This window comes from Ylistrum balloti, unplaced genomic scaffold (genome assembly GCF_031769215.1).
Source record: "Ylistrum balloti isolate Yb309-2 unplaced genomic scaffold, AGI_CSIRO_Ybal_v1 Utg370420, whole genome shotgun sequence".
NCBI lineage: Eukaryota > Metazoa > Mollusca > Bivalvia > Pectinida > Pectinidae > Ylistrum > Ylistrum balloti.
In genome coordinates, this window is record NW_026782284.1 from 364496 (window position 1) to 379795 (window position 15300).

At 34.0% G+C, this 15300-nt stretch overlaps 1 protein-coding gene across 2 annotated transcripts; it reads left to right on the forward strand.

The window, feature by feature from the left end:
- The first annotated feature begins 359 nt into the window (after positions 1-359).
- Positions 360-12627, forward strand: LOC132554651 (uncharacterized). 2 transcript variants are annotated; one of them, XM_060218966.1, is made up of 4 exons: positions 360-426; positions 2300-2430; positions 3413-3519; positions 4002-4930. In XM_060218966.1, exons 3-4 carry the CDS (start codon positions 3432-3434, stop codon positions 4781-4783), a joined length of 870 nt encoding a protein of 289 aa, XP_060074949.1. In that variant the 5' UTR covers positions 360-426; positions 2300-2430; positions 3413-3431; the 3' UTR covers positions 4784-4930. The 2 variants fall into 2 exon arrangements, with proteins under 2 accessions (XP_060074949.1, XP_060074950.1); XM_060218967.1 differs by lacking the exons at positions 2300-2430; positions 3413-3519; positions 4002-4930 and adding exons at positions 9883-10036; positions 11145-11251; positions 11723-12627 and having other exon boundaries at positions 374-426.
- Positions 12628-15300: the final 2673 nt, after the last annotated feature.

Consider the following 15300-nt stretch of genomic DNA (forward strand, 5'->3'; position numbering starts at 1 on the left):
ATAAAGATGATAATCTCACTATCAGTGTGTAAATCAATCATATTGAACATGTATTTTGTAAATTAGGTGACACACATGCAGGTGTATCTCCAGAAAATGCCTAACATGATGGGTTGAAACTTTAACATTTTGCTTCTCAGATGTTGATCTTGGCTAGTAGAGACGGAAATTTGTAGATGAAACTTTGGGAGTTTGTTATGAATTCTAATGTTACAATGAAACGTATAGCAAAATAAATTGTGGACTCGGTCCTAGTTTCAGTGTTTTAAAACGCACACAAAATCATCTGTTCTGGGGGCACAGAGTGATGGGCCAAGATACCTTAATGTTTTTAAATGCCATTCTATATATAGTTCATACGAAGGGCGAAGTACTACCGGTGTAGACTCAATGGAAATGTTATTTTGATCTCATTGAAAGCAACAGGTATGGCATACTTATCTTTTGTCAACAACTGGATTCTCTGTCTCAGACTGATGAACTGATGATAACTTACGTCAGGAATGACGTGAATGAATACTGTAGGATAGAACGGACAATCGTTTCTTGTTTGGTCGGTATGTTGAAGTAAGGAAGAATTAAATTCGACAACAACCGTGTGAATGCGTACTATTCCTAACAATTCCTATGTCTAACAAAGTTAATTTTTTCTGATTCAGATTCGTGACTTGAGAAATTGTAATTTTGATAGGTATTTACGACACTTTCCCTATAAATGTTGACCTAGATATTGGTGTATAAATTGATATCGCGGTTATTCCCCTTTAAACAGAAATCTGTATCTCTCAGTGCACGATTTTCCTTCTTTCGTTCTCGATCTTGATTCATTATTTATCTCAGATTTGGAAATGCAATACTGGTTCTATCTCTGTGTTGAAATACGCTATCAGCATCTGTTTTTTAATTGTGTCTACCGAATTCTTGTTTTTGTAATGTTAAGAAGCAACCAGTCTGTATATCACTGGACTACTTAGAAAAAACTGAATATTAAACTCTGTATTAACCTTAAGTTGATCTGTGACACTATACATAGTATACGTAACAGCAAAAATATCTTTATTTCTAATTTTCCGCTTTTAATTTAATTAAGGTTTTGTGAATATCTTGGTATTTTCTTTCTTATAATATCATTTAAAAAGTAGTCTCGAATAATAAATCAAAGTTAGGTATATAATATGTGATATTTTACAGACATTGCTGTATGACGATGACAACAGTCTAAGACTGGGTCTTAGTTCATATTGTTGTGTCTATAAACATAAATGTATTCGAATGCTGATACTGAGAAAATAACGTAATTAGTTGTCATTAATTACAACTTCAAAGTATTTTTCAAGTTTGTGGATTTTCAATATATAATAAACAGAAATCACAATACTTCAACTGACAATGTTTAACATTGATTAGTCTGATTACTCCAGTTTTTTTTTTTGTTTTTTTTTTTTTTTTGTTAATTAAACAATTTGCCCTAGATCTTTTTTCCGACATACAAAAAATGTTGTTTGGAATTTAAGTCTCATGATAATCCTTTTCCATATTTCGTTCTCGATCTTGAATGATTATTGATCTTAGATCTTGAAATGAAATACGATTTCACCTCTCTCTAGTTTATGTTATAGTCCTCTGTTCAAATAATTTGTGTCTTACCGAATTCCTTTTTTTTATTAAAAAAAAGCGATAGCCAAGGCAGTATAGCATTAAACAACTTTGAAATAAACAGAATAGTGAACTCTGAATTATTCTCTAATTGATCTATGATACTAAGCATTTCTTGATTCTCCTGATCTTTTTAATCATTTTCCTAAGTAGTGAAACTCGAAACAGTTGTCAGATTATTTTGACGGCATACATAACATCTCATGAACCGTTTGTTTTTTGTTTTTGTTGTTGTTGGTTTTTTTTTTTTTTTTTTTTTTTGGGGGGGGGGGGTGTTTTTTTTGGGGGGGGGGGGGGCTGGGGGGAGGGAGTGTTAAGCACTCAGTCCATTGCCTTATATTTAAAAGCTCGTTGACCTTCTCGTTATCGGAGGCTATTCGTGGGGGAAGATAATTTGTATTCAACTTATCCTTTTGGTATTAGCTTCTACAAGGACAAGTTTGTTTGTCAAGACTTTTAATCTCGGAATTCCTCTGCTTATCTTCTTGTTCTGTCAGATTTTTATAACCGACATTGAGTCAGCAGGTCACGAACACCACCAATTCAGAGTTCGATTTCTAGGTCAATATACAGTTACGTAATTCATGACAAAACACGATTAATGTAACGTACGACTTTCCAGGACAATCACTTTATGTTTCAGCCATCAGCAAACACAAACACATTGCAGACCATCTCTCTAGCGGAGAACCATTCCACACAACATACAATCCTATTGGGACCTTCACTTCATTATCAGGGTAACGTGCTCTGTTGAGTTATACGTTTTTACGGGTAAGTCAAGTCTAACATATGTGATTAAATATAGATATGACGATGCTTTCGTTACTTCCTGTTTATTGTAGAATTGAATTCTTTTTTATTTTTAGAATCGATAGAATTTGAGGTGTTGAAGTCTCCTGTAAGCCTTAGTAATTGAATAGATATTATAACCGCGGAGTAGCGCAGTCGATACGAGTGCCTCTTCAATCACGTTTACTTTTGTTTTCTTGGTCTTGTCATTCTCTTCCTGTATTGTATTGATTCATTGCTTGATATTTTTCTTTGTTTTTCACTTAAATAATGCAACTAGAAATAAAAGATTTCATTTTTAGTGTTAAAACATAACTACATCTGTAAGGAAACGCGATTGTCAAGTTATTTTGATGACATAAAAAAAACTTATGCGTCATGTTCTAATCTAAGTTTAAACAGCTTGACCTATTAATGTAATACATATAAGAATTTATCATACGATAATTATAGCTTAATGCTTGCTGCTAACTTTTGAGTGGAATTTAAATTAGCCGTTTGAATATATTGCACCTTTCATAATGCGGTAGATACGTTATCTGTGCATAACAATGAAATATGTCATCTTATATATATATAAATATATCAATAGATGATATATCATACTTAGAATGAATAAGTGATACAAAGTATGAAGTTGGTAAGTTCATTTGATAGTTGATGTAATAAATATTTGTAATTGATATTGTCGTCAAAGAGAGTATATTTGTGACTAAATCTTACAGTAATGTTGATTCCTTGATGTTACTAGTTTAATCCACTATTTCACCTGTCCCAATTAGAAATGTTATGGTTATGCTTTTTTCTGTGAACATCTCCGTATTTTCTATGTTGTTATCATAATATTATTTACAAACAGTCATTAATATTATTGTCATTTTAATATTCTATTAAGTGAAAACAAATGCGAAAATAGGAATAAGAATAAATCAAAGTTTGATGTATGGTATGTGGACTTTTACAGATACTGTTGTATCAAGACAATGACGAATTACAAACTGACATATGCGGTACCTGGGAGATGTGAGTTTGACATTGCTAGCCCGGCTTCTGCTTACCGAGATCGAACAGGTACTTGTAGCTAAAAAATCCAAATGGTATCTGTAAATGAAATAGATATGTGTAGAAATTTGTTGTTAGCGCATGTACTTTTATTCTGATGTTGAGATATTGACATGAGATATATTTAGAAAGATAAGTTAGTTTAAGGTTGGGTACTAAGATTTGATTTTATAACGTAAAAAGTAACTCCATTTTAAGTGTTATTTAAACGTAATCTGGAGAAAAATAGTTTGTATCTCTTTGAACGATCCGACATACAAAATTTTTTTTTTTTTTTTTGGTTTTTTAATAACAGAACGGTCCAATCAATCTCATTTCCATTAATGTTGTTCAATTTCCTATCAGAAATAAATGAGTTTTAAAATGTGCAAAAGTCAATACAGTACAATTCAACAGTAAAAAAAGGTTAAAGGGCGATTCTGTGCTGAACTTCAAGAATCTCGAAAATAACGTTGTACGGCTTTGTTGACTTGTTGGCTTTTTTAATGCAGGTCATTTGTCCCTATGGGGAATCAGTAAATTCGAACAGGACACAGCTACTATATGTGGTAACCATGGATTTATGCAGTCGATACGTGATATGGCAAGTAAAAATAATATTCGTTTTTTCCACATCAGCGAAAAACGTATAATGTCTCCAACGTGTCACTCTAAATTATCGTGGTCCGGAGTCAAACAAGTTCACGTACGTTTCAATGTGTCGTGTATAACACCTGGAAGTGTAGGTAACAAAAGAGTATTTTCTGACACAGAATCTGGTGATTGGTATATGAAGTCCGAAAATAGACTTGTTGCCGTAAACTGGGACAATCGAAGACCAGTAAAATTTCCAAAATCGTATTATGAGAGTGCAAGTGAACTTGTTGATAAAGAAGAGGAAATATTGATAACGAGAAGGCAGGACGCCCTAATTCCTCCCGACAGAGCCTTCAAAACAACCATCAAAACACGCTACAGCGACCTAGATTACAATGACCATCCCAACACTGCACAGTACTACCAGTTTTGTTGTGATGCAGCATCGAAAGCTTCTCGCTCCGGATACTATAGACACTATACGTCCGACATTGTGAACTATCCTGTCATGGAGACAGAAGCAACATTTCTGGGTGGGTGTGGACCTGAGGAACAACTGGACATTTACACCTGGCAGGACGAATGCGACATAACAAAGTTATATTTCGCAATTTATTTGAAGGAAGCAAGGATATTTCAAGCATGTTTTGTCCTCGACAGTAAACTTTCGCAGGACAAGGTCTTGTCAAGTCTATAGGAATTTTCAACGACATATGTTTTACATGTATTTGCCATCAATGGTAACTACTATAGAAATATTGAATACGTACAATTCCGTAGGAAGATATCGTTTTAAATTTGTGCATCTAAATATTCATTTGTTTTTTATACTCGATAAATGAATCCTTTCTCTTTTCTCTCTCTCTCTCTTAATAGCTCAAGTCTATATATATATATATATACTATATAGTGATATATATATATATATATATATATATATATAATTTAAAATAATAAAAACTTTGTGTATATATATTTGTTTGTCATGTTAAGTGATTAATTTTCTCTCTCTCTCTCTCTCTCTCTCTCTATATATATATATATATATATATATATACAAGTCATCAGGTTTAATTCGGTGAAGTGTGAAATATCACTAATCATCTGAGTGTATGTAATTGTAGATTTCCTGTACACCGATCAAAACATTTGTGTCGGCACCTTGTCTAAAATGCCTAATGTAGCTACAAAAAAATGATTTTTCATTTAAAGCAAATACGAATGTTTCGAATATTCAATCTTAATCCTTTTTCTTTTCTCTGCACTTTCCTCCATCTTTTCGTATCTATATCCCTTTCTTTTTCTCGTTAGAAACAGTACAAAAACATCACGTTTTCAATCTGTCTTTCTTTAGTTACATGTATAACAGTATAAGTATGTGCTAAAAGGTCTAATTTCTCATGTATCTAACAATATAGAATATTACAAATGTGATTATTTATACAGCTGTAAAAATTCCAAAATTCGAAAAAGAAATAAAAAAAATACATTCAGTCTATCTAAAGCAAGTCAAATAACCCATGCTTTGTTTCCATCACATCAGAAATATCAAAGAGAACAGACCCGTGTCAAATGAACACGAATCGCTGTGATATCCAGAAAAGGATTATCGCTATTCATTGGTAGTACACTCCCGAACAAAATGTTATCATCAAATAGTGTGCACAAGTATGCGCAACCTATCATTTGGTGATACGACGTTATGTTAAACATTCACAGCATGTCAACAACTTATGTATCAATAAATATCATCGGATTTAAAATGAAGGATCTCCGGTGAGAATGAAAAATATTTCTTGTTATGTTTTATGCACTGGCTAGTATCAAACTAAAGACCATTCAAACGACTAATTCAAATTAAATTATTGACCAAGAGTACAACGAGGTATACTAAACAATAGGCTAAACAGCTTCACGTAGATTACAATTTCTGTCTTCCTACGGCACGTCAGGGCCATGCAATGTGGAAGGCGAGCTACAAGATAGATATTGGTCTGTTAAATATCAAAGTATAGATTGAGTGTGCACTCAGCCCATCATTTAATACATTTCATATATCCTAAATTGTTGATTACTTTAAGATAAATATCAAAGTCGTATTGATATCATAGTGGGGAAATGACATTTAATCAAATTCTTATTAAAATGCAAATATGTTATAGATTACAACCCTACAGTCTACATCAAAGAAACTAGTTTAGATGCCGATATCCTGCTGCGCCTTGCACGTGTAGCACCTCCGTGGTCTAGATGCCTACCTCCTACTATTGGCAGCAAATGTATCCTAATCGTGGTAAGGGGTTGATATCGATCTGTAGTCAGCATGTTTAGCCCCACTGTGGTTTAGATACCGGTGTCCTACTGTAGTCATCAAGGGTACACCCTCCGTATATCGATAACCTATTTTAGTCTCCAAGTGTATTGTCTACCTGGTCTTGAGGTTGATAACTAACTGTAGTCAGCACGTGTTTACCTCTGTGGTCTAGAGGCTGGATATGATATTGAATAGACAACTGAAGCGAAAATTTAAAAGTTAGGTATATATAATGGGATATTTTACAGACACTGCTGTATGATGATGACAACAGTGTAAAACTGGGTTTTCGTTCATATCGTCTTGACAATAAACATAAATGTATTCGGATGCTGATGCCGAGACAATATCGAAATCAGTTATCATTGAAAACAAGTCATAAACATTGTTTAAGTTTGTGGATTTTCAATGTTTAATCAACAAAAAAACTTTCAACTGAAAATGTTTTACATTTATACGTCTAATTACTCCGGTTCTGCGGGTGAAACAATTTGCCCTAGATCTTTTTTTCTGACATACAAAACAATGTTGTTTGGAATTTAAGTCTCGGGATAATCAACGGTTCCGATATTTTCTTATCAGAATATGCTTTGTAAAAAAAAGTAAAAAAAAAGACAATGCAGTATAGCATTAAACAACTTAGAGATAAACAGAGTAGTGAACCCTGAATTATTCTCTAATTGATCTATGATACTAAGCATTGCTTGAATCTCCTGAACATTTTAATCATTTTCCTAAGTAGTGAAACTCGAAACAGTTGTCAGATTATTTTGATGGAATACATAACAACTGATGCACCGTATTGTTTGTTTGTTTGTTTGTTTGTTTTTTTTTTTTTTTTTTGGGGGGGGGGGGGGGGGGGGGGGGGGTGGGGGGAGGGAGTGTTAAGCACTCAGTCCATTGCCTTATATTTAAAAGCTCGTTGACCTTCTCATTATCGGAGGATATTCGTGGGGGAAGATAATTTGTATTCAATTTATCCTTTTGATATTAGCTTCTACAAGGACAAGTTTGTTTCTCAATACTTTTAATCTCGGAATTCCTCTGCTTATCTTCTTGTTCTGTCAGATTTTTATACATGTGAAAAAAGACCTCAGTTATCCCCTGTGGCAGTTTCTATGTTGCACATTAAAACTAACATAGGAGATAATTGAGGTCATCTTAAACACGTACAAGATGACCTCAATTATTATCATACCAGTTGATCATAGGGCACATGAGCATATGTTTTATACTTATCATGTGCAATCTGCCTTAGCTACAACTATGGAAATTCAGGAAAGTGATGAATGATGTTATTATTGTATGATTCTTGAAGGTGTTGAAATTATATGTCATCATTTTCTGATACATACATTGATAGTGGTAATCACTGCGTGAAGAGATTTGTGTTGCCGCTGTCTGTGTACAGCAGGGAAGACTGGAGTCTTACAAAATATTTCAATTGTCTCGCTTCAGGTTGTCACATTTCCTGAAGGGTGTGTTTTGGAATGAATCGACACTAATGATTATTCGCTTAGTTGACTGATTATGGTGATAATGATGAAATACATATCAGTAAGGTTTTATGTGAAAAGACGAAATATAGCATGGAAAAGCTGTTAATTTAATAAAGCATTTTATAATATAAGAAAGCATTATCAAACGACATTGCCATACTTGCTAGCTACATTTACAAAAATGTTAACTTATAGCAATGTTTTTGTCATGATTTTTGTCAAATTCGGAAACAACGCGACGATCCAAATCTCTCTGATTGAGGAGCTAATAGAAAAGTTTTGCTAAGACTCTATGGAGCCCTTATTAGATCAAAATTAGACTACGGTTCCATTGTGTATGTATCGGCTATATCTTCATATCTCTAATTATTAGACACTGTTCATCACCAATGTCTTAGGCTCGCTCTCGGAGCTTTTAAGACCATACCTACAACAAGCCTCTATGTAGAGGCTAACGAACCATCACCATATAGCCGTCGAAAAAAATGGCTATGCAAATACACCATTCAGCTAAAGTCAAATTCTTCAAATCCTGCTTTTTCACTTGTATTTGATCCAAAATATAAATTCTTGTTTCAAAACAAACCAAAAACCGTTTTATCATTGGGCATTCGCATTTCCGCTCTTTTACAAAACTCAAATATTGAAATTGACCAAATTCAGTCATTTGGAACGATAGAAATTCCACCCTGGCACATAAATTCACCTGAAGTTGATTTTTCACTTCATGAAATGGTTCATTCTTCTCGAATTGCAGTTAAAATATCAAACATTTCTACATTTAGATACTGATGGTTCAAAAGATAATAATAAGGTTGCTGCGGTCATGGTTACACAAGATGAAACCTATGGATGCCGGCTACCGAATAACGCCTCAATATTCTCGGCGGAAGCGATAGCTCTCTACCTCGCCCTTGAATATATGCAAAGAAACAAATTGATAAGAGCTGTTATCCATTCAGACTCTCTTTGTGTTCTATAGAGTCTACGCAATAGAAATATCGAAAATATTTTCATTCGTAATACATTAATACTATATCATGAACTTGCCTTTAACTTTTACATTGCTTTTTTGCTGGGTTCCTGGGCACATGGGAATACAGGGCAATGAAAAAGCAGATCGTTCCACAAAGGAAGCTTTATCGCAACCACCTGTTGTTTTTTAACTTTATTTTACCGATTTTAAACTATTTATGAAACAAATTTTTAAAATTCAGTGACAGGAGGAATTAAATATATATACCAATAAGAAATTGCACTCCGTTAAACCTGTTATCGGTTAATGATCTCCAGGCTATAGAGACAACCACCGAGACGAAGTTGTCCTTGTCCATCTTCGGATGGGTCATACATACCTTACACATTCATACATGTTGAAAGGCGAAGATAATCCTCGGTACATAGGATGTGATGAGCCATTCACCGTAAAACTTTTTTATTGGACTGCATTGACCTTCTGTCTACTCGAGGATGTTTTTATCGTAACATTACATGTCTAAAAACCCTTTTTGAAACTGTTGAGATTTGTAAAATTCTACATTACCTGAAAGATGTTGGTCTATATAATAAACTATGACATACCATTTTAATCTTTTGTGTTAATATACCCATTTAAGACTTGTAGCAATTGTCTTTAACGTTTTGGTTTGTTTAATGTTACTTCCTTTTGGATCGCTGTGTGTTTTACCGTTTGATTGTTCTAATGACATTTTATGTGTTGGCGGGTCGTTAAGAATGCAACAATAATGATAATAATAATTTTTGTCATGAATGATTCAAACATGTCCGGTATTAAGATTGTTAAAAAGGTCATCTCGTACAGTGATATCATCGGTTAGAAGATAACCTACTTAAACTCAGTAGGTCACGAATGTCGCCAGATCAGAGTTCAGTTATTAGGCCAATATAAAGTAACATAATTCATGACAAAGCATACGATTAATGTAAGGCATGACTTCCCAGGACAATCACTTGATGTTTCAGCCATCAGCAACTTGTTGGATAACTCAGTGATTACAAACACATTGCAGACCATCTCACTAGAGGAGAACCATTCCACACAAAATACAATCCTATTAGGACCTTCACTTCATTATCGGGGTAACGTGCTCTGCTAATCAGTTATACGTTTTTACGGGTAAGTCAAGTCTAACATATATGATTCAATATAGATATGACGATGCTTTCGTCACTTTCTGTTTATTGTAGAATTGGAATTTTTTTCTTTTTAAAATCAATAGAATTTGGTCCTGTAATCCTTAGTAACTGAATAGATATTATAACCTTGGAATATATATGAGTGCCTCTTCAATCACGTTTACTTTTGTTTTCTTGATCTTGTCATTCTTTTCCTGTATTGTGTTGATTCATTGCTTGATATTTTTGTTTGTTTTCCACTTAAATAATGCAACTAGAAATATAAGATTTCATTTTTAATGTTCAAATATAACTACAAGTGTAAGGAAATTCGATTGTCAAATTTTTTTGATGACATAAAAACAACTTATGCGCCAACATGTTTTACTGTGTTAGACATTCTTTCGATGGCCTTGTATTTAAAAGTAGCTGTTCTTATCTAAGTTTAACTAGCTTGACCTACTAATGTAATACAGATAAGAATTTATTATACGATTATTATAGTTTAATGCTTGTTGCTAACTTTTGGATGGAATTAAAGTTAGCCTTTTGAATATATTGCACCTTTTATAATGCGGTAGATAAGTTACCTGTGCATAAACATGAAATATGTTTTGTCGTCTTATATAAATAATTATATCAATAGATGATATATCATACTTAGAACGAATAAGTGATACAAAGTATGAAGTTGGTACGTTCATTTGATAGTTGATGTAATAAATATTTGTAATTTATATTGTCATCAGAGAGAGTATATTTGTGACTAAATCTTACAGTAATGTTGATTCCTTGATGTTAATAGTTTAACCATTTCACTTGTCCCAATTAGAAATGTTATCAGTCCAGATGTAAACAAAACTGGTCTTACTTGTCCAGGAGCCTCTGGTAACTTCTTCTTTTGTTCATGTTTCACCCTAGTTCTATCGACTTTGTGTTTGAATTAATTTCTATGAACATCTGCGTATTTTCTGTGTTGTTATCATAATATTATTTACAAACAGTCATTAATATTATTGTCATTTTAATATTCTATTAAGTGGAAACAAATGCGAAAATAGGAATAAGAATAAATCAAAGTTTGATGTATGGTATGTGGACTTTTACAGATACTGTTGTATCAAGACAATGACGAATTACAAGCTGACGTGTGCGGTACCTGGGAGATGTGAGTTTGACATCGCTAGCCCGGCTTCTGCTTATCGAGATCGAACAGGTACTTGTAGCAAGAAAATCCAAATGGTATCTGTAAATGAAATAAATATGTGTAGAAATTTGTTATTAGCGCATGTACTTTTTTTTCTGATGTTGAGAAATTGACATGAAATATATTTAGAAAGATAAGTTTAAGGTTGGGTACTAAGATTTGATTTTATAACGTAAAAAGTAACTCCAGTTTAAGTGTTATTTAAACGTAATCTGGAGAAAAATAGTTTGTATCTCTTTGAACGATCCGACATACAAAATATTTTTTTTGGTTTTTGAATAACAGAACGGTCCAATCAATCTCATTTCCATTAATGTTGTTCAATTTCCTGTCAGAAATAAATGAGTTTTAAAATGTGCAAAAGTCAATACAGTACAATTCAACAGTAAAAAAGGTTAAAGGGCGATCCTGTGCTGAACTTCAAGAAACTCGAAAATAACGTTGTACGGCTTTGTTGACTTGTTGGCTTTTTTAATGCAGGTCATTTGTCCCTATGGGGAATCAGTAAATTCGAACAGGACACAGCTACTATATGTGGTAACCATGGATTTATGAAGTCGTCACGTGATATGGCAAGTAAAAATAATATTCGCTTTTTTCTAATCAGCGAAAAACGTATAATGTCTCCAACGTGTCACTCTAAATTATCGTGGTCCGGAGTCAAACAAGTTCACGTACGTTTCAATGTGTCGTGTATAACACCTGGAAGTGTAGGTAACAAAAGAGTATTTTCTGACACAGAATCTGGTGATTGGTATATGAAGTCCGAAAATAGACTTGTTGCCGTAAACTGGGAAAATCGAAGATCAGTGAAGTTTCCGAAATCTTATTATGAGATTATAAGTAAACTTGTTGAAAAAGAAGAGGAAATATTGATAACGAGAAGGCAGGACGCCCTAATTCCTCCCGACAGAGCCTTCAAAACAACAATCAAAACACGCTACAGTGACCTAGATTTCAATGACCATCCCAACACTGCACAATACTACCAGTTTTGTTGTGATGCAGCATCGAAAGCTTCTCGCTCCGGATACTATAGACACTATACGTCCGACATTGTGAACTATCCTGTCATGGAGACAGAAGCAACATTTCTGGGTGGGTGTGGACCTGAGGAACAACTGGAAATACACACCTGGCAGGACGAATGCGACATAACAAAGTTATATTTCGCAATTTATTTGAAGGAAGCAAGGATATTTCAAGCATGTTTTGTTCTCGACAGTAAAATTTCGCAGGATAAGGTCTTGTCAAGTCTATAGGAATTTTCAACGACATATGTTTTACATGTATTTGCCATCAATGGTAACTGCTATAGAAATATTGAATACGTACAAATCCGTAGGAAGATATCGTTTTAAATTTGTGCATCTGAATATTCATTTGTTTTTTTATGCTCGATAAATTAATCCATCCGGTGCTTTGATCATAGTTTGCTCCTCTTTAATAGCTTGAAGTCTATGAAAACCTATGAAGTGTGCCATATTCAAAGTCCTATATACAAGGAAGTGATATATACACACACACAAGTCATCAGGTTTAATTCGGTGAAGTGTGAAATATCACTAATCATCTGAGTGTATGTAATTGTAGATTTCCTGTACACCGATCAAAACATTTGTGTCGGCACCTTGTCTAAAATACCTAATGTAGCTACAACAAATGATGATTCATTTAAAGCAAATACGAATGTGTCAAATATTCAATCTCAATCCTTTTTTCTTTCTCTCGTTAGAAACAGTACAAAACACCATGTTTTCAACCCTTGAAATCATGAATCTGTCTTTCTTTAGTTACATGTATAACAGTATAAGTGTATACTAAATAGAGATTACACAACGAGTGGTTGTTGGATACGGCGTTTATTTCACTCTCGTTAGTTATTTTTTAAAAGTTAAAAAAGACACTCGCTAAAGCTCGTGTCTTTTGTAACTTTTAAAAAATAACTAACTCGAGTTTCACATTTCACACTCTCACACTCTCGTTAGTTATTTTTTAAAAGTTAAAAAAGACACTCGCTAAAGCTCGTGTCTTTTGTAACTTTTAAAAAATAACTAACGAGAGTGAAATAAACGCCGTATCCAACAACCACTCGTTGTGTAATCTGTTTCTACCATTCTTATTTCGAGATCACAGGCGGTAGGCGAAGACCAATACATGTATCGTGTGTAAACAATTTGCTGACATATGCAAATATGGCGTAGCGATATCACTCGGAGTGAAAAGGCTTCAATTAATATTCAAAAATATATATGGTGATAAATAATTAATTTCTTTATTATTTTCACAATTTTAAAGTTTACATATAATAACACAATGACGATTAGTTGTCTTATAAACTTGAACTGTCTAAATAATAGTAGAAAATCGCGGACTATGTTAGGCGCGCTTTTATACAGACACATACAGTGGTGTCATCTGGTTCCCGCCGGAAACTTCTAAATCAATCACTGTCAAAATCAGAGTACAGCACCCTTGGTCTGGGACGTTTGTATTGTTAATGTTTATTGTGAATGAACCACCGTGAATAGGACTGCAAATACTGAAGTATGGGCACCGATGGGATTTGGCAGACACAGTTGATTCAGGATTTGGAGGTCTGACGATGACTTCGCTTGCACTAGATGTGCTTAATATTAGCTCTAGTGAAAGGTCTGTCACCAAAATGATCCAAGCATGACGATATCGCTCTTGAAATCGTCCGGTGCTGGTTTGTGTTTAAAGTTGAGTAACTGTTGACACTCTGGATATTCCTGTGCCCGGAAATCTGGAGGATGCAGACAATTACATAATTAGGCAACGTTTATTGGACCAATGGAAGTAGAGATCTAGTTATTGTCTACTCTAAGCCTGACAGTGATGCATTACCCTGCATTATGAAAGCAGATTTTTATAAATTTATATTAGTGTTAAACTGTTTGGGATTTAATTTCTTTAAACAAGGTAAGTGTTCAATTTACTCGTAACGATTATAGGCCCTAATGATCATCTTGAGATATTTCAATGTGAAAATAGTTTGTATCTGCATAATCTGATTTGGGGGTAATCCTTTGTCATTGAGTTTTTGTACAAGGTACTTCCTGGCACTATGGTTTGTCAGTCTTTTTCCGTTATTTTTACTCCCAGACTTGTTCATCAGACCTGATTATATGAAATGAAAAACAGGCATAAATCTTAAACTCAGAACATGAACAGAGTAAATAACAAACAATTGAATCTAGGCCTATATAAGCACCATTCCGACATCCAAAAAAAATAAAGAAATTTATTTCTTTGGGCTGGAATTATGCTCAAAAGATCAATTTTGACATCAATCGACTAAAATTATGAAAAGGCTACAATGTTAGGCCTAGGTGTAAGCAAATGCAACATTACAAATACATTGTACTACAATGTATCAATGACGTAAGCTGACGTAAAAGGGGCGGAGTAAAAGCATTTGTAAACATACAGACTACCACTGACAAGCCGGTATCACATCGAAACGATACTTTACTTCTGTAACAGTCTTTCCCGAATTAAGCTCTATTTGGAAACGATCAAACCCAACATTATTATCTGCTTTTGAAATTACCCGGATTACACCATTTTCCCCATCACATAGCCTTACTTTATTACCTACATTCACCTCAAGCGTATCCAGTTCAGCCATGTTGACCACAGGCACTCGAGGCCAGGATATTATTTTTTAAACATTGATTTTTGTTTTAGCACTCATGACTGACGTTATTTAAACGAAATATCAGCAGAAGTTTATGTGCCGGTTGACAAATGGAGGTCCACGGTCATTAAAAATACACAAGGCAAGCAACTCCAGATTTTAAAAAATGGCTTGGAAACTGGCTCAAAAAAAGTAGTTATGATAAGTTCCTTGTAAAACAATATGTATCCGTAGGTAGTGTGTATATTTACCTTTTATTTGGTGCATAACATTACAGGCAACGAGAAATTCACAATACGTACATGAGATTAACATCTCAATAACCGGAGATTTTATCGTCCATGTAATTATCTTTGACGGAAGTAACATGCCATTTCAAGGGCGGTCACTCCGACTT